Source organism: Anarrhichthys ocellatus, unplaced genomic scaffold (genome assembly GCF_004355925.1).
Source record: "Anarrhichthys ocellatus isolate YVR2014 unplaced genomic scaffold, GSC_Weel_1.0 scaffold36, whole genome shotgun sequence".
Classification (NCBI taxonomy): Eukaryota; Metazoa; Chordata; class Actinopteri; order Perciformes; family Anarhichadidae; genus Anarrhichthys; species Anarrhichthys ocellatus.
Window position 1 is genome coordinate 449,166 of NW_022280066.1, and position 25,842 is coordinate 475,007.

Here is a 25,842-nt window from a genome sequence, read left to right on the forward strand (position 1 = left end):
CTCTCTCTCTCTCTCTCTCTCTCTCTCTCTCTCTCTCTCTCTCTCTCGACTGTTATGTTTCAATCAATGGACTCCGCTGACTGGTGTGTGTCTCGGGTAAGTGCAGCAAACCCAGTGACCACAGAGCCTGTCAATTTGCTGCAAGGCCTTCGCCCTCTGCAACAGTGATCCCTGACACTGAATTACTGCTTGTAACATTACACTTAAAAAGATGCCATGGAATATGAAATTGAATTGACAAAGTGTCATTAAGGGGTTCATGAAAAGGGCAGGGGCCAACGGCTTCCTTAAGTTGTTGCTCAGAAGTTGAGTGTTACAGCATTTCGATGCAACGATATGCAACGTTGACATTCATAATCAATATGCCTGTTGTGTAGTCAAGATTCCTTTTCTAGCACATTCTGCTATAAAATATTGAATTCATTGCTAACAAGTGGCTAAATGAGACTATAAAACGTCATCACCGTATGACATTTAGCTGTGAAGTCAGGCTATAAGCGACCTACACCACAGTAGCATAGTGTTAGCTGTTTACTCCTGGCGATAGCATTCATGCTTCTTTTCTTGAATCACAATCAGAACCGTTTATTGCCAAATACATTACACATAAAAGGAATTTGACTTGGTGAATGGTGCACAACAATAAACAATGAGAGTGCTGGAGAGTGCTACTTAATGTCATGTGAGAAAACATTAAGGCCTTTTTTCTGGCCTCGAGTGATGTCACTCGAGTCATTGTCCGTTGGGGCTGACAACTACAATTTGAAAATGCCCAAAAAAATCTGCGGGTGTGGAGTTAGAAAGAAGTGAACTCACCTGACCTCTGTAGCCCGCTTTATATCTCTACTTGAGCCTAGCGGCTCGAGGCTATATTACAACAGCTGCTACTAGCATAATACACTCAAATTTCCGGTCAAACTGTCGATAGTTGAGTTGCATTGTGGGTAATCTAGGTGCCAGGTACGAAGAGGGATGTATGGAATAAATAAGACTGATCTTGATCTGTTCTTCTGCATCGATTTTGATGTTGTTTTTTTCGTGAGTCCCACAATGTTGTGCCCTTTCAACAAGACACATGAAGGATGAGGAAATGACCAGTAGTGTGTTATGGGCAGCCTGTAAATTTGAATTTTTGCTATGCATCTGTATTCGTAAAGGTCGCACACCTTGTTTCCTCTTTTGTTACACCACCAATATTGGCCACAAAATCAGGGAACTAGCTGTTCAACTTCATCAGCGCTGTTGTACCCTCGAGACAGCGTATTGAGAGCTGGGGGGGGGGGCAGACTGCTGAGGAATGAGGCTAAAATTAGAAAATAGAATATGGCAGAAATGGGGTCAGACTGAAGATTGAAATAGGTGAAACCAAAAAGGCAGAGTATTACAGCCAGAACTGTCTCAACATTCAATGACATGCTGACATATCTTCATACTACTGCTCATTTCTGACTGGTTAAACTGTCTGGGAAAACTACAACAACAACAACAGGGAATTTCCCAGGAAACAATGGGAAACAGACTCTTTCTCTGCTGCCCAGCATCACCAGCATGCGATTGAACCGCGGACATGAGAGGAAGCTGAGCTTTGGCATACGGCTCCGGTGGCCTGAGCGTGCACTAAAGAGGTTCACTAAGCACCATAAATTACCAGCTGCTTTTGTTGTATGGCATGGTCCATCTTTCTTTTTTTTCTTGTCTTTGTGGCCAGTTTGTATGATGACAAAGAGATGGCAGCAGCATGCTGCTCTGTGATGGGGATGTTTACCGAACCGAAGCATGCAGCAAAGTGCATCTCACATCAAAGGGGAACAGCCAGTATCTCCGTATCGCAGCCTACTTCAATCATCACTCTGGGTTCCTTTTATGATCGACATTCTCTGAAACTAATTAAAAGAAAAGGCAGCCTTATCATAGCTCTGAAAGCAAATCACATATTGAATAGTGAACAAAAGTTAATCCTATTATTGTAACCGGAATATTGGCTGACTGAATCGCACGCAGATTATTCTTTTTTTTTTCCTTTTATTTGATTTGATTCAGCGCTAGCAGCTTATCTTCCGACAAATATGAAACAATCCGTGCTCTGTCCGCGAGGGAAGCCCGACATCAGACATGTTCCTGTTTGACAGAAAGCCGGCTGACGGCCTCGCTGATTGGTTTTGTGCCCTTCATGTTTTATATATATATATTTCTCCTCAATGACTTCTTCCTGTCAGCCATTTTGTGAACACGTATACGCGGGGGCCCTATTTCAAAAGCTGCTTGTCTCCCGATTCGGGAAGCTTAAGCTCTTCCAACACCTGCAGTATGAATCATGTAACATTCCCTCATATGGACAGTCCTCTGCATAAACACACACACACACACATATATACATCTAGCTGGAGTGAGCATTAGCACGTTGCAAATGGAGACTAATCACCCGGTATCAAATCTGTTAGCTGTCGCTCAGCCTGTGGAGGAACCTGGGTTAAATTGGTATTTGCTAACGGTTCTGGGTGTTTGTTTTCTCCTTCTGGGAGTGGCAGATGGGTGAGGTTTACTGCCTTTAATGTTGGGTGAAGCTTGGATTGCAGATGGCTGTTGGTTTGCTCTTGCAAACACTTGCTCTGTTTGAAGTTGGAACTTTGAGAAATTAACATTTTCATTGATTTTAGAATGGCTTTAGGGTTTTGTCTTTGTTGTGTCATATATTATTGTGTTCTCTCTCTCTCTTTCAGAATAAGGCAAATGTGCTTAATTTTTTTGCCAATGTCAATTACTCCCATGTAAAGATCAAAAAACAATCACTGAATTGATCCTAACAGCAATTGACTGGATCTACTGCACCTTACTTCTCTGTGCCATAGTGCTCTGTTATCGTCCAAAATGTACTATTAGAAACAGACACACTGGTCGCTTCATTACAATGAGCATGAGCACTGTAGTTTAAGTTAAACGCATATAAGCCAACACCATCTTCCTGCCAAAACCTCACTTGTTTGTAGCTTGATGTCTGTGCTGATGGGCATGCAACTCCCCCTCAAGAGTATCAATTAGGGCTGGTTATCAGCAATCGATGCTTTTTACCAAGCTTCTCCAGTCAAACAATACCTGCAATCCGTCCCATGGTACCCATCAAGAAAGATATAGATATATATTTGTATGGTTTTGCTCGCAGCCAATCACTGTAGCCAATCACTGCAAGCATACTTTGGTTTACTTTGGCATCCGTCTGTGACATGTGATTGGCCCGCTACCGCAGCAAGTACAACCCATACAGCCTGGATCGCAATGCCTGCACACAAGGCTCTCAACGTAGAGAAGGCTGAGACAGCGGCTAGAAGCTAACTGTGCTAACAGTGGTGCAAATAACATGAGAGCTGCTAGCCACTTCAGGCGAACTGGAGTCGACCACAACTCCAACTCTTGTTACTGCAGCACATGTACAGTTCAATGCATTCTTTTTTTGTTAAGGAAGTGTACTTAACCATCAGATGCTCCACTCACTCTTTTTCCCAAAATCTGCTCCCGACTTTCCCAGCTGTACAGAGCTTGGAGTTTCCTTGTCGAGAGCGAGGAGGTCGGAGTATGGACGTCGAATATCAACGCTTCACGTATACTATATTGGCCGACTGAGATATGATTAGACGCTTAACAGAACGTGGATGTGCAGTGATCGAAACAAAGACAAACATTTACTAGTTTGGGCTTTTCAAATACAAGACTGCTGATTTTTTTCTAACTCATATCATTATAAATGTCACATTTAGAGAGGAGGAACAAAATAGACATCCAGTTGAGCTCTCAGAATTTGCAATGAACACTGTTAATTCCCCTAATCATAGCCCATTCATCACCAATCAAAACTACACTCATTTTTCAACCAATCGTCTCATAACTTCAGACCCCTCAAACATCCACATTCAGCTCCCTCCTCTCAATGCTAGAACTATGTTTTTCATACGAGGCTCAGTGCCTTTCGTTGACGGCTTCTTGTCTCTCCGTGTCTTCCTCTCAAACTCAAATGTTATGCTCCCACACCCTGCTAGCTCTCCGCTGTTTGTTTAGAGGACGCACGGTGCTGGTTATCAGCTTTCACCGGCAGCCTGGAAAAAAAGAAGCCACGGCAGCGAGCAGCTGCCAGCCATCGTGTGTGTGTGTGTGTGCCAGTGTCTGTCAAAGTGCGTGCACATCCGAGCGTCACCACGGATAGTTCTCGTTGAGCAGAGAACATGAGAGAGTAAAACAAAATTGAATTTTGGGGCTGTCAACCAGCGCACTTTCAGCAGCCTGTCAAAATCGAATCACAGATGGCTCGATCAGACGTTGGTAAAAGGTTTTCTCCCTTCCACGTATACAAATTTAGAAGGCTTTACACCCACTGTGAAAGACTGCCCGTAGGCTTTTGCATACAATGCGTGCATGATTGGCTTCGCCGCCGGGGGGGCCCCTGTGCAGTATGTCGTAAGCCGTAACAAGGGTGATGGATGGAGCTTGTTACTCGCAAGTGATTTGCATCATCTTCACTGTTGCCACAAAGCTGCCGTGGGAGCCATCTTGAACCGCATTTTTTTTTCTTTCTCCTTATAATAGATCACTCGGTCCAAACTCATCTAAGGGTTGTTTCTCCTTTCTTTTCGTATTCAGCCTCTCAGGCATGGTGGGGGGATGGGGGGGAAGAGAGATTGGTCTTTGACGCACACCGATCCACTTGTTCCCCAGCCTCCCTTGGCGCCAATCGACCCTCCTCCGCGCGTGGTTCCGCTTCTCCCTCCGAATGTTTCCAGGCTATACGTCTCCTCTTCCCTCTTGCTCTCCCTCTACTGAATCTCCCTCGCTCTCCCTTTCCCAATGCGGAGGCTTTCGCGTTGCAGTGCACCTTCAGGCTGTGTGTGGGATGGTGTTGTGGGCTGGCATCTGGCAGCCTCTGATAAGAGAGTGAGTGAGCTGGTGCTATTCCTTCTGAGATGTTTTTTCTTTAATTTTTTTCTTTAATTTTTGGGGTTGTCCAGGGAGACCATTGGGAACGATTTTCTGATGTGTCTGAAGGACCTTGTCGGAAAAGTATTATATATAATATATAGTAGACTTAGACCACAAAGCCATTACCACAAAAAATGTCTTGTATTCTTTATGTGTGATGATTTTCTTACACACTGCACCAAATATTAAAGCTGCAATAACGGATTTTTTTTAATGAAAAACACAACCAATGACATACCACCTCATAGATTTTGCGAACATGTTAGCAAACAAATGCCTGTTTACATTTCCAGCAGACACAGAGCAACACTCACATTTAGACCCGTGTCCTTCCAAGACCACCAGCCCATTGTTTGCTCTCTCTTTTAGCTCTGTTTGGTCTCCACCAACTTAAGAGAAATATTTCACTCTTTAGCTACTAAATGCTAAACTATTTAGACGGGGTCATCCCGATGTTCACAGGGTCCGATGTTCTTGATATAAACCAACTTTGTAAGAGATTGGTGAGGGCTATCTTCGCAGTTCAAATTATAAAAAAATGAAGGCAGATGGACGTGTTAAATGCAGTTTGAATGATAACAATCTGCACAGCCACTGTGGAAATATCAATTTCGAAATAAAAATAAAGAAAACTATCTTCCTCACATATTAAGGGCGTAGGTTTCAAGGAGTATAACATTAGTAAGCTATAAGCTGTAAGTGGGTGATTTCCACATTTGATCCAGAGAAACAAACATGAAACTCTTTGATCTTGGTTTTATTAATGTGTCATATTAAGAGGATATTAACCTTGGATCCTGGGAACATAGACACACTCCTATGTTGACCAGCTAGTTGCTAACTTTGTCTTTTCTCTTTTGACTACTGGCTGGTGCTGGTCGGGTAGTGCACAGCTGCTTTGATTGAGCTTTTTTCCGTAATAGCTGCTCCCTTCTGTGGCTTGAAATTAGGTTGATTCTTTGGGACAGAAAACCAAAACAATGAGCTGAAAGAGACTAAAAGCTGAAAGAAGCTCAAAAGCTCAGAAGGGCTCAGACGTCCCAGTTTGTCCTTGTTTCAAGCCAGGTGTCCCAAATCCGAACAAATATCTATAAATCCCTCCACCAAACTCTGACCAAATTGTCTAATAATTTAAATTAAAATAGTAAGTATACTTGTTTTCAGCGCTTACGTAGACGTTTATCATGTTCTGTCCAACTCTTAACCCAATAGAAAAACAATGCAAAACAAGTCTGAATTCAACACTGATTTGGTTGACACACACACACACAGACAGATCAATGTGTCATTGTTAAGGCTTCTGCTAAGAAGTTTGTGACTCATTCTGACAGAACCTGTCGGTACACTAACGGTTAGCTGACAAGCCAATGAGAAAGTCGGTCTTTTCTAAAGAGCTCGAGGAGGCTTATTTCTTGATTCGTGAAGTACCTGGCAATGAAATTGCTTTACATTATTGATCGTGCACAGTGGAGATGTCAAAATAAAAGATCAGTTAAAGCATTATAACATAGCTGGCCATTTCGCCGGCAGCCTGTGCTTGTGCACACTGACAAATCCCTTGTGTGTAGTTTTAAAAAGGTATCTGACAATCGATAATGACATTGCACCAATGCAATCCTTGTGTTTTGTGTTTGCTAGTGTTATTATACAATATTCAAATAAATATGTTTTGGTCGATTTTGGAAGACAAAACATAATTTTCCATCTGCAGTTGTGCGCTGTCCATGGTGCTGAAAGGTGAGCTTGGTCGGCATGCTCAGCTCTTAGATAATTGTCCCCCATCCTGATGAAAACATCTAGTGTACATGCATAAGCCTTTACATGAACATGCTGTACAGTTACAGTCCCAGTTTCGGAGTTTGACTGTATGGTCACTTTATTATTAATATATACTATATTATATATATATATATATATATTATATATTATTAATATATACTACACGTCATTATTACAAAGACATGAACTTAAGTTTTGATTTTTGAGTGCCCTTGGAAAGTCTAGATCTTCCTGATACTGCCTCAGCTTCTGGCGACTGAGGTCTGGCTGGAACGCGCTCCAGGCAAAGCATGGCCACATACTTCCTCCACTTACTGGTTGTGAGTAGATAATCTCAGCCGCAGGCCGTTGTTTACTGCGTTTGAAATCTCTTTCTGGGAAGTTTTGGAATTAATTGCTTACCTCAGTGGATAAATACTGCAACATCTGTGTATTAATTTTACTCCTCGGCCCTACTCGGTTGAATAGCGTACATGCCCCTTCTTAATGAAAGTATCTCCCCTGTTACTCTTTTTCTCTTGCTTTGTTTTGTGTTTGCCATGGGGCTGTAGTTATGAAGGTATAGGGGACTCAACATTATTTGTCATTCTGCAATTAATTGCAAATGTGACTCCGGGGGAAAGAGTCAGACATATCTAATTGCTGTAATCATATCCGTGTTACGCCTCACATGGTAATGTGAGGCATCATGGGCCACAGACTGTGGCTTTGCTAGCAGAGGAGTGCCAGACTGGCTGGCTGCATCACTTCCATTGTACGGCTCCATCGACCTCTCACATGTGTCCCAAAATCCCAATTCATAAAAGTCTGTAGTATTTCATAAGGTTGTCACTAGTGGCATCTGTGGTCAGTGGTTTTTAAGATACAGTTCAGAAAAAGAATTCTACCCATATTTTTGTTAAACCTTTAAATGTCATCAACAACTAATCTGCTTCATCGGAGTCAGAGCTGCAGATTTCAGGACCTTTAACATTTGTCTCTGGCTTCTATCTATTGAAAGATGGACCTTTGACCTATGCCAGACAAGTAGAAATGTTCCATTGTCCATGTCCAAGTGATTTGGAGTCCAAGTCATAAATACAGTATATTTTGGGAATTTGCTGCTTTAAAATGTTGTCCTGTGCTCCTCAAGCAAATGTAGTCATGGCCCAAAATCAAGCTGCCAATAGTTTAAAGGTAGACACACAAAAGTGCTGATTTTTCATTGAGTTATAGGTCTTTTTTTAAAGCTATTCTTTAAATAGAATACATTATTGTGTGTTTAATTGTTCAAGTGCTGGCCCAAGTAAGTCAGTTGCAGAATCGAATTGATATCCTCGAGTCCTTGGGATGTGACCTTCAGCTTTACATTCCTTCTTACTCAAATCACCATAAAATGCAGCACTTCCTGAATACACAGAGTGTTTGTCTATCCCTGGGTTCTTCTGTTGCAGAGTCTTGATTCTCTTGTTTGACATGATGTCAAACACATCATGGAGCATGCAAGTATAAATAGTAAACACACGCACACACACACACACACACACACACACACACACACACAATCCAGGCCCTGGATATTTCACCCTTTGCTCCATCTCACGCTTGAAAGGTCCAGAGTCTCTGGCCAGAAAGTTCAGCAGTCAGGGGCGATGTGATGTGCCGGGCAGGGAGCCAACCAGATATGAAATGAAGAGGAGACACAAGTGAGATGCTTTGATTGGACGAAGGGAGCGAGAAGCACGAGTTGTAAATAACCCGTTTACGTCTGACTTACCTCGGGGAGGTGTGAGGGGCATCTCCACCACTGCAGCTATTTATGTGGCCAGCTTTGTGTGGGAGCTTTATGGAAGGGCACCGCAAACTGACTCATCCGTACATATCTATATGGTTTTATGCTATATTCAGGATACATTTACGCACCTCCACAGTCAGCCTTGGGGAGCAGTTAACCCTCTGAACCCCAAAACCCACCAGCGTGATGGAAAAGTATGTTTTCTTTCCACAATCAGCAAAACTACACTGTTTATTGCAGCCAGAATCTGAAAACGCAACCGAAACTATATATTTCATCAAAACCATTTTATGTCTCGTTTAAAATAAATTCTGCGTTCCTCAGCGCAACTAGGGAGCTATGATTGACTCGGCTGAAAACACACATTCTGTGACATTCTTGAGTTGCAGGCTGCTGAGCACAGTGCATTGAGTAAAGGACAGGAGAGGCTGGAAGTAGAGGTTGTAGAAATGTGTGTAGTTCAATATATATATATAGCATCTAGAACATTGGTAACAGTTGTATGAATATATTATATGGTTTACCAATTTTTGTAAAAGAAATTATTTTAGAAATTCAACTTGCATTTCTTTCTTCTTTATGATTTATTGCATTGCAATTCTGTTGTACTGCACAAAATACATTGTTGAGTTCTCTCTACTTCTAGCCATGGCTGTGCTGTTTCCACAGAGGTACAGGACTTATATATATATAGGATATATTTCAGTGGATATCAAGGCCACAGAGAGAACAATGTGACAGGAGCCGAAAACACCCTGAAACTGCTTGGGCTTCAGAGGGTTAAGGGGGACACAGTCATAACTGGTGTGCAACAAAAGAGGAACCGTGTCCCCAACAGAAACCAGGGATCAGGCCATATTCATTATTTTTATTAATAATATTAATATTATTGAATTGGCCGTGGATAATTGGATAAACACCATGAACTGATATCTGTACATGAATGCAGAATCTGTAGGCATCAGGAGATAGTCCTGGCTTCCATTTGTAGTCCATTTGGTCAGGACCAATCACGTCAGTGGGCTTTGGTTGAATGCACGTAAACAGTCCATGTGGAGAACAAAAGTGGTGGAACGCGTTGGCCGAAATTCAATCTTGGAACCCGCCGGCTATCGTCAGAAGATTGATTTAGCTTTTTATTAGTGTTTGAGAAAGATTCTGGTCGTAGACGTTGTCAATCAACTCCAACTCCAATTTTGCGCCTCAAGTTGCTTATCGGACTGTGAACAACGACTGGTGCTTGGCTAGCGAATATCTGTTGGCTACACCAGAACCCCTGAAATATAGGCCGTTTCACCCATCCACTTCCCACCCTATGTGCTTTTTTTGGTCTTTATACTACATCATCACACTCGTGACTAAGCGTCGGTATTGGACTGAGAACAGGCTGTCTACTGACAACTTTTAGCACCTGCTAACATTCAGTGAAATGATCAAATTCATTAAAACACGCTAAAACTCTAGTGTGACTGTCCTAAAATGCCGGTGACGAACATCGATTTCACATTATGTTCCAGCTAATTGCATCACAGAGGTAGAGTAACGCAAAGTGTTCAGTCAATGTGTCAGAAGCTCCAGATGGTTGGAGCTACCTACATCATTATGGTGGATGAAAATAAAATAAAACCCTCTCAAAGCCTGATTCTCCATCTGCACGATCCGCGTCTTAATCACGCCTGTGGCTCGTCTTTACTTGCACAATATCCATGGCAATTTAGTGCAACCTACTCTGCTCAGATGATTCAGCTTACCTCCACTGTGTCACATTGGCTGTTGAATATGAATTGAGCTCATATCAGTCATCCCAGACTGCCAGTGCACATTGTAATATCATCACGATGAAGCTTCTAATTGCTTTGCCATTAACCTTTAGATTTTTCCAAGTCATGGATCTAAATTTCTCTTATACATTTATAACCTTTGTTATTTAGTAATTCTTTATTTTTCATCTGAAGGCTGCCAGCAATTCTCTGACCTTAACTCTTCTGTTTACAAAACAGTATCATGTCCTCTCTGCAGGGAATTGATAAGAGACATTAGAGACATTTAAGGAATGAGGTGCATTCAGGGACATAACAGCCACAACAAGCTAAATATTATGCCAGACAAAACAGCAAAGATAAATAGACACAGTCTAATCCAATAAAGGTTAATTAGGTCGGCAATGGTTAAGAAAAACAAATGTATAGAAAAACAATTTAATTTATTAACTGCTTGCCTTCAAGCAACGTCAATTAATTTGATCCTGTTTTGGGCTGTGGAGACCTCCCCCCCCTGCGCTGGCATTCATTATTGATTGCGGGGGGCTTTCATCAAATACCAAGCAGGGTGGTGAAGCCTCGTTCAATTAATCAGCACGTGTGTGACAATGTGTGTTTGAAGTCGGATGTCGGAGGAATGTCTGTGATTAGCAGGAGACAATGGTGAACCAGAGGAATGAAGGGGCTTTACGCTTTTAATGTGTCTGACCTTTGCCAACGTGACGGCTTGTTAGACAGGCAGATGTCTCATTTGAGGATTGGAAAGTGTTCATCATCCGCTCACCTGTAATTCTTGCATATTCCCTCTCATACCAAGCAAATGGGACGATATTGACGGGCTGTTGTCATGGCAGCCTGCGCAGACAAACACAGACCTTTTCATTCGAAAATATGGAGATTTGAATTTTGTTGCGATGGCACTTTGAGAGTAAACATCCATAAATCATCGGGAAAAAAAAGACACTTCCTATAACCCCAGAACTTGCCTGAGAATCCAAACATTTTTAAGTTTACTTAAATATCAGAGTAACTCAGTCATTGCTGTCTGTGCATCCATGGGTACACCGAGAACAGCTATTAGTTAATTCAGCATACTTTCAATGGAGCCAGATTGCCAAAATGTACACAAACATGCGTAAATAAACCCCAGCATTCATCACAATCTCCATGGCGCACTTGTCTCAATTTCGCCTGACTTTGAAAATGACTGAAAGTTCTTAATAGCTGTTGTTATGATGGATATCTGGTTTTTGAGTTGAAAACATTAAGAACGGGACAAAAACTGCCCGGCAAAAGTTCAGCGTCTTCACAAAAAGCTACTTTGCTTCCACGAAGGAAATAAAGTGTGGCCTCGGTTTCATCGACTTGTCTTGTTAAAAAGCACAAACACTATTACAGAGCCCCACTCAACCATATCATGACTCGGGCAACTGAGCTGCAGAGGCTGTGAGACTGTCAAAGACAAAGTGTATTCAGCAAATTCAAGGCTGATTATAGTTTTCAAATGTCTTGTGGAAAACAAACTGAGCATTGTGGGTTTTCTTTGATGGTTAAACAGTCCGGACGTTTTGGCTCGTTCAGTTGTATTACATCATAAACTGACAACGGATGGGTTTGAATAAAGTCTGACTATAACAAAAGGCAGAAAAGACAAAGATATTGCGCCGTTTGTAGGTGCAAACCCACAAATGCCCCTCCAAAACACTAAAGACATGGCCTCAGTGGTACAGTAACAACAGCCCTGCTAATGGCTCTAGTACATGAACTACATACACGAGTCTCAGCTGCTGCTGTTGTGAAGAAGAAGCAGCAATCAAAGCTGCAGCAAATGAGTTGAAATCAACACATTCTCACTCCCAGCTCGTCAAATACCGACATTTGGTCAGGCATCAAAAGAACTCTGTGCACTAACTGCAGAAGTCACGTTGCAACATTAAATTGGTGGACTGGAGAAGAACAGTGGTCTCCTGGGTGAAAGTCGTTTGTTCGTTTGACCCGTCTAACACTGAAGTGGGTGGGTTAACATTGGAGTTACCCACGTGTCGCATGCAGATGCCGAGGGGATCTGATCAAGTGGCGGTGTTTTCAACAATCTCTTCACACTCCTCGAGTCAATCAGCAACAATATGAAATTGAAGTCATTTACAAAGTGTAAACTTTTTCATCTTGATAACATCTTAAGCTCGGTGAATCAGTGCTTCCTACTCAAAAATACTTTTTGGCTTTGTGGTTGTACGTTGCATTTCCGGCTTATACCTTTTGACTTTCTTTGAAACAAATATCTTGAGTTGGTAATTTGTTGTACTGGCAACTCTACTGGGAGAGTATCATTCCCAATGGATCCTTGGAAGTGCTCCAGCTGCTAATCAAGTAAATGTTTACGTCTGTATCTCTGGATGCCCCGAAACGTGTCTTTCCCCTTTGCAACTATTTTCTTGTGAGAAAAATGAAAAGTGTGAACCGCAGCATGTCAGTTGCACAGGAATAAGAGGATGAAAAGAAGGCTAATGACAACTCTCTGGATGATGACCTGCCTGTATACTACCCAGAAAGCATTTGGTCAATGAAGCAGTTTTAAAAATGGTGACATCAGTTTATCTGGCCAGCCTTCAGAATTACTAACTCTAGTTTTTAGCCTTGGTCTGTTCAATTAGACTTGTACAGAAAGGCAAGACTAATAAAAGTCTGCATCAATGTCATAGAGCTTTTTATGGGCAGCTTGTCAGAAAAGGTAGCAGAGTCAAGCTCACTGCTGGTTGATGTAATCCTGTCGCTGTTCTAGAGAGGCAGGCCCTTTAGTCCCTTCTTATCCAGCAGATACAGATGATTCTGTACAATGCGCCTGTGGGTAAAATGTGATTGAACAGACAGATTACTTTGGTTATCACCCAGAGAAGCATCAGGTCATAGCCACGATGTGCTGCTTCCATTTTCCACGCCGATAAATCTCCGTCTTTTGTCAAAATTTCCCACGTTGCCCAAGAATCATCTTATAAATCCTGCAATTTTCTTACAAAACATGTACTTTTCCTAAATAAGCACGATGCCTGACATTGTAGATTAATTGTACACGAGAAAATAAATAAACGGTTAGTTCGTCAGTTTAAAGCTGCAGGAGGTAAGTTTGGACATGCCGGCAGCTTCAAATTGCGGCGAGAGATAACCGTTGTCACAACTTAAGAGAGTCTGAGCGTCAGCACCCGCAAATAATGCAACATGACATCAGTGGATTGTGCACATCACACTCGGGTTTAACAAGTTGTCGTCCCGTGTCCGGCTCTCTCTGCTCAGTAATCTGGCCCCCCCCCACCCCTCCACTCGCCTGTGTTTGTTGGAAGATTACGCGACTGAAAGCAGCTAACAACTGCAAAATGCAGTGAGGCACAGAGTGCTGATCTCAGACAGGAGGGTCTCAGTGAGGAGGACTGGGGCTGTCCTCACTGTACCAGCCTCATTCTGCGATTTCGGACATGTGATAAAGGTTTTTGTTAAACATAGATTGACACCCTACCACCTAACTTGGGTCCACAATATGACATCTTCACATGAACACCTGCACTGATGGATGGACGGTTCGTTAGTCCCAAGGGAAGAAGAAGCCATCAGAGGGACCGTGACTACAGTACCCACAGGACACTTTTTTTGTCGAACAGATGGCAACACAGCTGTGCAGTCGTGTTCACGCAAAGGTTAACCTTGTACAACAAAGTCCCGCTCGCAAAGCACACCTTGTTTTTGACAACTCACTATCGCTCTCTGTGTTTTTTTTCTCTCACTAGTGGGACGTTCCAATGTATCCTCATACCCACATGATTAAATAGGGCGGTGGAGAAAAGATTCTCGTGAGCGTTTTTTTTTTATCTGGCACCTCTATAGTTAAAGCTTTGCAACCGAAACTACTTAAAATCTGGTCCGAATTAGGCCATTGTTAAAAGATAGGACCTGGTAAAGGTTAGAGACCCATTGTGGTCATGGTTTTGAAGGATGCTCTGGCCTCTCATGTCACCCGCTGTTTGTAGAAGCATTCAAACACCGCACTACTTCTCTCTTTGCTTCTCACAAATGAACAATGAACACAAGATGATGATTCGTATCTGAAATGTATAATGTTGAGAAGAAGATGGAAACCTCTCTCAGATCGACAGTTTAATATGAAGCTACAGCCAGGAGAATGTTAGCTTAGCATCAAGACTGGAGGCTGCTCGAAAACAGCCAGTCAGTAGCTAGCAAAATATCAATTTTGCAACCCATTGGCTATCGATCTGTCGACGATTTAGGGAAAAGGCCAATACTTCAGTGGTTCTGGTGTAGCCAGTAAATATCCGGGTTACTGATATCCGGGCCAAGACTTCCTCTTCCGTGTGCCAGTCATTGTTCATAGTCCGATAAGAAACTTTTTATACAATATTGGAAGTGACTTTTTGTAGGTGTTTAGGTCCAGAAGACCTTGTGGCTAATCTCAGATAAACAAGATACCTGCTTATGAATGCAAATAAATGAAAAAAAGCTGATAAAAAGCTAAATCATCTTCACATGCAGGTGGGTTCTCAGATTGCATTTCTACAAATTGTTCTCCACACGGACTGTGTACCTGCCTTCAACCAAAGCCTGCTCTAACGTGATTGGTCATTACAACACGAACTACAAAAAGAAACCAGAGCAATTCTGGAACCAACATCTTGACTCTTTGCCTACAGATTCTGCATTCATATGCACATATCTGTTTATAGAGAGAAAACTATTATTATACTATATTAATTCTTAGGATTTTTAGAATCTCAGAATTTAAGTAATCAAGCAAAGTATTACTTCCAAGAAGGCGAATAAGCACGGTCGGCCTGCCAATTGTCATACTGTGTGGGATTCGTTGCATTGGTTCAGACTCACTGGAAGTCCATGTGAAATCTGGTCCACCAGCTGACATGACCGACTGACTGGTCAACTTAGAAACAATCACTATCCATCAACAGCCAATAACAGATATCTGCTCTTTTCCTGCTGACAGGAAATCGGCTCAATATGTACATGTTACCTTTCAGGAAATGGGCAAAGAACAATTGATTAGTGTAATCTAGAGTGTCTCCATGTGACTGTGTATAATATGTATTTATTCTACATTAATAAAATGTGTGTGGAGACTGACATGTGAAACTATGGTCAGGAACACTGCACTTACGCGGAGCCCCTCTTAATGGTTTGATATCATTCCACTTTTTTTTCTGCCATGCACACATTACTAATCCATTAGTAAAATATGCGCAATATGTTAAAAATACTGCAGGGTTTATTTCAATGTGTGTATGGCATTTGAAGTACAGATTAAATTGAGCAGAGATTCTATGGTTGGGAGCTTGACCTGTAGGGCCATATCTTATATCATTCTTACGTCGTTGCTAGTTTCAGACCAACGCAGTTGTCATTTTGTTGCCCAGCGCCCAAATTGTGTAAATATCAAATACACTTGTGCTCACCCGTGCCACCCATGGGCTGTTGGTCTTAAATGAGGTGTGGTCAAGCGCATTGTTGGCTCATTAATATCTTGAGGCAGCAGGAAGTGATTTCGCCATTGACCAACAAAAAGCTATTCTAAAGTCAATGGTGCAGTATTTTTCTACTGTTCAAAGGGCCCATTACTTAGATGGTAAAACGCATAGACCCAGCTTGTTACACAGTGCAGCAGCGCTCCTCAGTTGAGTACGTCATTGGTGCGTTTGCAGTCAAATGGAGACGGCAGATGCAGAGAGTCCACTGGCCAAGGACCACACCTGCCCCCCCCTCCCTTCATAATATGCCACGACTGTTTACTATTTGTCACATAAAGAGTGCCCTCCTACTCAGTAAACGGAAAATGAAAGTTATCAATACAAGACAATTCGATTGCTGAATTCTGCCGAATAGTTTAAGCTTCGAAGCTTCGTTCACAATGTTGACATGTTAATTCTCAATCAACATTTGAACGCTGTGCAGCTTCCTCTTTTTTTTAATGTCTATTCATCGTGTTTGAACGTGGTATTTCTGCACAGTTGCAGATAAAGATCAGGCTCCACTAATCCAATTCATATTTACTATTTGTAAAATTTGATTCCAGCAGCAGCTGTATTGGGTTGTTTCCGACTTGTGTGATCCAAACATTTCTAATAACTCCGGCATTATGAAGTCCAAAAGTCGAAATCTATTGAAAAACTATATATAGATATAATCATTTCCCAAATTCACAACATGTTTTTATCTCAAAAAATAGTCCGCTTCAATCCATATTTGTTGCTGTTTAGCCTTTCAAAAACAACACTTTCTCTGCAGAAAACTGCTTGATTCTCCAATTTGCCAAATTCACCATTTAGATAGCATTGCGTAAAGGGAATGGATGATGACACTGATTGGTTTGATTAATGTTAAAGCCCAAAACCCACCTTTGATCAATTTGGAGACTACATACAACCACTTATGCCCTCGCGCCTTACTTTGCGGCCAGATTAAGGGCCGTTTAACCAGCAGAAGTGGAGTTGAACAGGCCGTAAATGCACTTGTGCAATGCACTTTAGACCATGTGCTATAGATTGTTTAAATAAAGCCCATGGACTCTGATGGAAGCCAAAATTAAGAATCTAATTATTGTTATACTCGTTGAAGAAGACAAAGTATCTGCTTTTGGAAAAGAGAAGAAAAAGCTTGAATTTACTGTTTAGCTTGAGAGTACCTTTAAGCAATAAGCCATTGGTACAATAAATAAATAACTCTTTACTCTTTCCTTGTTTTCCATTTGATTGATGAGAGCACCACTGACACAAACAAGTGATTCAACCAATTACCAGATCTTAAAAGCTTTTATATTTGAAGTGATGTCCTTTTACATTCACAGAAGCAACAACGGCACATTTTATTTTATGAGTGCAGGGAAGCAGAATTAGAGTAACAGTCTGCATTGAATGCCTATTATAAACAGTCTCTAACCAGTAATGTACAAAACACTAAAGCAACGGATGCACATAAACACATTTTAGTTCTTCCTGAGTTTGTTCATTTGCATATAGTCAGAGGAGTAACCTACATTAGCTGTAGTTATTCTACTTTCTTTACATGCAAATGAATACTTCCTCTCAGATCTTACATCAAGCTTTTCATTCCTCCATGGTACAAGTTGTTTACAATGATGACCCCGGCACATTCACCATCATAATTCTTAGTATTCTTTTGAAACAATTGGTCTCTGAGTTTGTTTCTCATTTTACAGATTTTTGAAAGCAGAAATGACGATTGTAAATATTTATCAATTGTAGCTAGCTGTCCAGGACTGACTTGTTTAAAACTAACCATGTGAACGTTTCCCTTGAGGGCTACGTGCATGATATTGTGCACAATCCTTGTTGTGTATTTTTGAGGTAGCCTTATAAGGAAAATGTTTTGTTATTTTGTTCAAACCTGTTTGGATCCCTAGCTTGCTGAAGAGAACATACGCAGGTTAGATGTATACTTTAATGTTCATATTTTCACTTTCACAAGAAAAAAATCCTTTTAGGATGAGGACTAACCCATGAGAACGAAAAATGGAAGACTGATCAGGTCTCTGTTTAACTGGAAATAGATTTTTTTATGGCTGAATATTCTGTTCTATGGAGTGATACAAAGAGCTATCCAAAGTTCTTTGTAAAAAACCTTTAACTCTGATTTCAATCTGATGATAAAGTCTTGACAGAGTCTTTGGTTCTTGGACTCTACAGGGAAATTTGTAATGGAGGGGCGTCTGCCCGGAGTCCAGACACTGGTGGTGATGGTGGTCTGATGAGTTGATGAAGCTAATGAATCTGAGAAGACTGGGCGGAGATGGGGAGGTGGAGGGGTGCGTAACAGCAGCATGAATGTACTGAAGGTAGAGAGACAATCATATTTAATAGAGTCAGCAGCAAGAGGATAGGCTAACCATGTCATTGTGTTGTTGTGCTATTGGATAAAGGAGACCAGCTGACATCATGATTGATTGCTCCAAACAATGACAGCAAGGAAATAATGAGTGAGCATGCATTAGGAGGGATTGGCAGATGTATGAGAAATAAACAATGGGCTTGGGCATGCATGGGTACGCTAGAGCTTCATATGGCAGCAAAATAAACCTGTACCTGGCTTTATCCAATGTTCAGATTTCTCTTCTGGAATTGTATGCAAATTAGCACGTATAATGAGATAATCCCTTATTTGCATAACTAAACACAACATTTCAGAAAACTTGTAATACAAAAACTAATTGTCTTCATGTATTTAATCAAGTGGGGAAGTTTCATGGTGATGAATACAATATTTACTCTATTCATCTGGGGGTGCCTGCATCCATTCATTAACATTTTTAATCTTGTTTGTTTTATGCTTTTTGGGTTCGGAAAGGTGATCTGAAAGGAAAACAGACAAAGAACTCTTTAGATGCAGAGTATCGCCCCCTTGCAAACTTCCTTCTACAAACGAATGTTGGTCGGACGTTTGCTGTGAGGAGTTTAGCGAACCGTTGCGATATTCAGTATACACCGCATTCTACAACACAACTTGCACAAGCGGTATGCCTGCTTATGAAATGAAATGCCACAAAATAAATGAAAAGTAACCGTACTGTGTTACAGATTAGATGGAGACAGGCACAGCGATCACTAAAGAAGCCAGAGGGGGAACAACCATTCAAATAGGTGAACAATGAATTTCACCTCATCGTTTTGTCATCGGCGATGCGCTGTGGAACTGAATGTCTGTTGAGTATTCTCAACAGCGTCTTTGTCCCCTTGCATTGAAACGTATATGGTGTTGCAGGACTCGGTGAAGCCCGTGAGTAGCGATGTTTAACATCCTCCGTGGTTCTCATCTCTTCTATTCCTCAAAAGGTCACCCCTTCCTCTCCTCAGCCTGGCTTTCTCAGCCAAGCAACTTCCCCACCAATGACACACGCCTTAATGGGAAGCTGTTTGTGAGATCAGAAATTACACCGGGCTTTTCAACCGCATCCAGCTAGCACGATGTGCATTCAATTTGTATATTTCCCCCCCTTTTTTTGAAAATGCTCGCACACCATAATTGTCCCTTTTCAAGGGGGCGAGGAAGATCAAAAGAGAGTATAAAAAAAGCAGCTTCTGTGAGTTTGCAGGGCTTTTTCATTCACTCTTTCTAGATGCTGTCCATTAAAATGAGTCCATGAGAGGAACAGTCTGTCTATACTGACAGCTCTCACCATGAGGCCTTGTGCGGATTAGCTTCAGAGTGCTGAGAGGGTCAGAGCAGTATGCGTCCAGTCTGCACTTATTTGGCTAGAAAAAAAAAATTACCTTTTCCACAGACTTTCTCACAGTTTTCTGCGGTGTTGATTGAATTCTAATATGATGAGCTGCTCAGAATGTAACAGCTGAGAGCATTGTTTCTGTCTTTAAATTAATATTTGCGAAAAACAACTGTTTGGTTATTACGATTTCCACCAAAATAGTGCAAAAATAAACCAAAGAGATTTACATCGTTATTTTTCTGCAGTGCATACTGTTTGTTTAATGTCAAATCCTCCACAGGTATTTATTTTAATTGATCATTTTCACGCCTGTCATTTTGTTCTAATTAACTCTTGTGCAACACGCAGTCCAGATGCAGTGGCACTTCATGATGTAATTACGAACTGTTATCAAGAAGGAGAGGGGTTATTTATACATATTTCTTCTTGTAATTAGGAGTTATTGAGTGCACATGTGAAGGGGTGTTAGAAGGTAGTTGAAGATAAGGGGTCCTCAGGCTGCTACCAGCATCTCTCACACTTGTGAATAATTACGAATGATGGCACAGACATCTAGTGCCTCCCTATGGTAATGAAAAAAAAAAGATTGAAATAGATTTTTAGCTTTCGTTTATTAGGAATTAATGATACAAATGTCTGGGGGAATTAAAAGCTCGCCAGCCATGAGGAGTCAGCCAGGTGTGAGGTTCTGTTAAGGCTTTCATAGAAGTGTGCCGATTTCGTCACTCAAGTCTCACGAGTCTTAACACCTGCAACTTATCTTTTGCCAAAACGGTACAGACACAATGGGGAAAGGGAACAAACAAGACAAATCGATAAAAACAATACAGAAAGAATAAGATGCTGACAGTAAACATACGGACCAGAACACTGTTTTCACATTTACTTTGCCAAGATGATGCATCTTTCCAAAGGAGAACAACATACATTGCTTACTGCATATGCATGTGCCCTTCTTGATCTAGTTTCCACTGCATGCAAGGCAGCACGCTCTATCTGTAATGACAGTTTATAAGTGTGTGCGTCATTAAAAATAGCTCCTTAGCTGTTTAATCCAGGGCTTCATTCAGAGGATCCTCGTGTGATTTCTCACACCTTCTTTGCATTGCAAAATACATACATAGCAACGTTATAATGGAGAATATTAATGTGAAAAAATCCTCAAGGATGATAATCAGACCAGCTCATCAAGTAAACCGCCACGGTCCAAGGACCACCGTGGAATTTTATCTGACCTGTGTTAATAGTGTCCTCCACACACACACACACACACACACACACACACACACACACACACACACTCTATCTCTGGATGGGAAGATTATGTTGTAATGTTTGAAATGTTAATGTTATTAATTTGTATTATTAATCATTATGCAATTATTGCATTTAGGCATCAAACACTAAAATCATCACACATCATCCTTACATATGTTGCACAACGATAACAGTGTGATAAAAACCTGAAGCTCAGAGTTTACTGTGGTTGATAGCTGGTTAAGAGACACAAAGTTATCCCTCCATCTTTACAAAAATAGTCTATTTTGGTTCAGATCTACGTGTAATTTGTCTAAGTTGGATGGCTTTAAAATCATGATTACTGACACCACAATAGTAGAGAAATCCTTGGATGTATATTAGATAACCATTCATCAGGAGATAATCTCGATACAACAGATTCTGCATTATTACTAGAGTCTGTAGGCAACGGGACAAGATTTTGATATCGGAAGCGTTCTGGTTTCTGTTTGTAGTCCAGGTAGTATTGACCAATCATGTTTGAACAGACATGCAGGTTAACAGTGCGTGTAGAGAGCAAAAGAGGCAGAACGCTTTGGCCGAAATAAACTTTCGTCCTCACAGAACTAGCTTGTCAGTGTTGTTCTGAGGCTATCACGGCCACTAACATGGCAGTTAATTGGCTTAGGGTACAAGAGAGGGGGGACCAGATTCAGTTATGTATGTTACTAAATATTGTTCAGGAGATGTACCCAAATATCTTAACTATTTTTGTTGTGCAACCAAATGTTGTCTGACATAGGTAACCAAAATCAGAGATCATTATCTCAAACTGACCCTTGTTTTCTATTGTTTCTGCAGGTCCCCTTTGTATGAACTAACATGGACAAAGTGGTCATCAGTCTCCTGCTTCTGGGAACTGCAGTTACGATGGTCCATGCATGTCCCAAATACTGCGTCTGCCAGAACCTCTCTGAGTCTCTGGGGACTCTGTGCCCCTCCAAAGGCCTGCTATTTGTCCCAATGGACATCGACCGGCGAACTGTGGAGCTCCGGCTGGGCGGCAACTTCATCCTCAAGGTCACAACTCAGGACTTTGCCAATATGTCAGGTCTGGTTGATCTCACCTTGTCCCGCAACACCATCAGCGCCATCCAGCCTTTCTCTTTCCTCGACCTGGAGACCCTGAGATCCCTGCATCTCGACAGTAACCGGTTGACTCAGCTGGGACCGGACGACCTCCGAGGGCTGCTCAACCTGCAACACCTGATCCTCAACAACAATCAGCTGAGTAGGATCGCCAACACAGCCTTTGACGACTCGTTAGTGACACTGGAGGATCTGGATTTGTCGTATAACAACTTGCGCAGTGTGCCTTGGGAAGCGATCCGCAAGATGGTCAACCTCCATCAGATGAGTCTGGATCATAACCTCATCTACTTCATTTCAGAGGGGACTTTTATAGATCTGGATAAACTGGCCCGCTTGGACCTCACGTCCAACCGTCTCCAGAAGCTCCCTCCAGACCCGATCTTTGCACGCTCCCAGAGCAATGCAGTGATGAGCACTCCTTATGAACCTCCGCTCTCTCTAAGCTTTGGTGGAAACCCGTTGCACTGCAACTGTGAAGTGCTTTGGCTTCGAAGGCTGGAGCGTGAGGATGATATGGAAACCTGTGCCTCTCCTGCTAGTCTAAAGGGCCGCTACTTTTGGTCTGTCCGTGAGGAGGAGTTTGTTTGCGAGCCCCCTCTGATCACGCAACATACACACAAGTTACTCGTGCTGGAAGGCCAAACAGCTAGCCTGCGCTGCAAAGCAGTCGGGGATCCAATGCCAACTGTGCATTGGGTTGCACCTGATGACCGTTTGATCAGCAACTCCTCCAGAGCAACGGTATATGAAAATGGCACCTTGGATATCACAATCACCACATCCAAGGATTACGGGACGTTTACTTGCATAGCTGCCAATGCTGCTGGGGAATCTACAGCCTCCATTGAGCTGTCAATCATTCAACTCCCCCACCTGAGTAATGGTACAAACCGTACCACACAGTCCAAGTCGGGGCTTTCGGACATAACTAGCTCTACCAAGATCAGCAAAGGGGAGCCTAAACCTCTACCAGAGAAGGTGGTGTCTGCATCAGAAGTGACTGCCGTCTCTGCTCTGGTCAAGTGGACTGTTAGCAAATCAACTCCAAAGGTCAAAATGTATCAGCTTCAGTACAACTGTTCAGAGGATGATGTCCTCATTTACAGGTAAGAATGATTAATGCAGCTTGATTACATCCAAGTATGAGCTGAGACCTTTCTGGTCAAAGTGGTAAATTTAGCCTGTGGTAATATTTCACTTCCGAAGACTGGCTGTTCAGCTTCTTCAGTCAATTTCTAATTGTCTGCTGGGTTTGAGGGTTTCAGAGTCATTTTCTCTGAAGAGTTACTCGGAGATCAACATTCATTTTTCTTAATCCTTCTTGAGATTTTCCTTTATACCTTTTTAAATCGACAATAGCTTTCACCAAAAGAATGAACAGGGAGTGCACATTTTTTTAAGAACAGTGAAACCCAAAGTGAAATCATTGCCCTGAGCCATTAATTAGAAATCCAAAAAGAAAAAGGATTACAGACCCTCATTTTAATATATCCTTCCTAAGCTGCTCAAGTCCATAAAGCGTAAGCTTGGAGACTGCTGCTGGAGATCTTTGGGCTCTGTGAAATCAATTTCCTATGTCAAATGAGACAGTGAAAGTAGTTGCATTCGACCAAGATAATTGAGCTGGAAATATAGAATAGAGCCTCAGCATTTAACATTAAATCAATCTGGGGAAGACATTAAAAAGGGCTTTGCAAACAAATAGATGAATTTATATGAGTCTTGAGTCTATGAGATTCAATTTATTACATCTTACAGCTCCTAGGCATTTCCCCGTATTTGACCATAACTATACCCTTAGCATGCTTAAAATGGTATTTACGTTATCAGAATAGCGTAGAAATTGGTAAAGTAACCTGTTTTCCTGTGTCCGCTTCATGCTTCCTCTAACACTGACAATTGCTGGTGAATCCCTTCAGCAACGCCTCATCCAGAAACCTACACAATTTACCTGTACTGTGCATTCCAGCAAGAGCGGGTTAATGAAAGATAATTGACAGAATAAGAGAAGTCTGGTTATTAGCTGGGAATATGAGATTACAGCCGCACGCAATATTGAAGAAAGATATTGCTTTGTTCAAACACTGTGAATGCAATCAATAATAAAGGTGTTTATCTGATTTCCTTGCTTGCACACGGCTCGCTGTTAGATTGTCATCTCAGAAAAAAGAGAACAATATGAAGTTTCAGTACCTTTTCTTTTCCTGGTTATGAAAACGTCGGATGACTCATCTGCATTTCTTGCAAATGCCTCCTATGAATTTTATCTAATGTCTGCAGGATTGCAAACCTAACACTGATGACTGACCCCGCCCCTCCATTGATTTGCAGCAGCATAATTATCAGTGGGTATTTGAATGGCATTCCTGATGTTGTTGTTAGTCGAGAATCATTACTTCAAATTCCAAATTGCCCTCATTATGTGATTTGATGCTTAACAATGTTTTGTCCTTCATAATCGGTGCACACGGTATGTAACTCATGTACAGTAGAAAAACAACCAAAAGCATTAGATGTATGAGCTACATATAACAGTGGCTGCACAGTCCCTTTGGCATGTCAGAAGACGCATTAGGAGCTGGAAGGGAATGATAACGTGCACAGAGAAGCCAACTACTGTTTTTGAATTAATATTACCATGACTTCATTGCTCACATGTAAACACCTCTCCTCAAGTTGGCTGACACAGTTTCTCAAGGCATTGCCCGCACTCAAGCAATGATTAAAAATCAATCAGAGCCACGTGGGGGAGGAGAATTATTGCATGAGTTCTCTCAAACATGTGAGCCAACGCAGCCTCTTCCTAGTTATGGAAGAAGGCAATTAAGGGTGAATAATGGACCGCAGCCCCACTATCGTCTGGGCGATTCAGAGCATTATGGATAGATTCTGGGTAGACAATGGCCCTTATAGACTCTTTGTTTCTGATTTCCTACAGTTACAGTGTATGTAACAATCAATGGCTAAGTAGTATGTATAGCAATGGCTCCCAACTGTTTCTGTCAGATGTACCCTCAAGTGAGCGCAGGTACTTCTTCACTCATATCACCCATCATGTCCAATTTATTTCAACACTATTAATCAATTGAAAGTAGATATTAATGCAATTACTTCTTATGCCACAAGACAAAGGATTCTTAGCGTTGTTGTTGGCTGTAGTGACGCTCGGGTCGTCACACCGGTTGACCAGCGCGTTTGCGTGAGCTTACTAGGAAATACTGCGGGTCGGAACAACAAGTGACAATGAGCCGTGTATGACGTCTGCCTCGCTGAACTGCTGAGTCCGCACTAAAAGGGTTAGCGGCTGCCAGCCCTTCTTTTTACATACAATTTGCATTTCATAATGGCCAGAATCTTTCATTTGATTTCATCATTAATGTAATTTATGTTTATTTCAGAGACAAAAAAAAGTTGAGAAGCGTGTACTCATTTGTGAGTAATAAAAACAATCCACATTTGAAAGCCGGGTCTTATTATTAATTTATAAAGACGGTAAATATTTCAGGATGAAAGCCTCAACAAATAAAGCTATTCTGTCCACAGAGACGTGCCAGAGCGTTTTGAAACAAAGTGTTAAATTAGAAATAAAAAAATAAAAAAATTCTTACATTGTCGTCATATTCTTCAGATATAGACATGGAAACTGTAGTAATGTTGGGGGTATGATGTCAAAATAGTGTAAAAAGAGAATTGTTCCTTCCATTATTTCCTGTTAACTGCTTGTTGCACGTGGACAAAATAGGCGGCACGTTGAATCTCTAGAAGAGTCGCATCTGAGACGCAGCCGAGCCACGCCGCTCACACAGGCGGTGTGGCTACTATTCCCTGTTAACATGGGCGCAATGTTAACGGGTGGCACCCAAACACACCCACTTACACAACACCAGCTGCAACGATAGAGGCCACTTGTATCTTATCTT

The 25,842-nt window shown here is 41.7% G+C and overlaps 1 protein-coding gene across 1 annotated transcript in view; it reads left to right on the top strand.

The window, feature by feature from the left end:
* Positions 1 to 25,842, top strand: part of LOC116394022 (leucine-rich repeat and fibronectin type-III domain-containing protein 2) — a 131,564-nt gene that overhangs the window by 98,655 nt on the left and 7,067 nt on the right. Inside the window, exon 4 of the mRNA XM_031866786.1 lies at positions 21,632 to 23,028. Coding sequence (XP_031722646.1) covers positions 21,653 to 23,028 — 1,376 coding nt within the window. The 5' untranslated portion in view covers positions 21,632 to 21,652. The remainder of the gene's footprint in view (positions 1 to 21,631; positions 23,029 to 25,842) is intronic.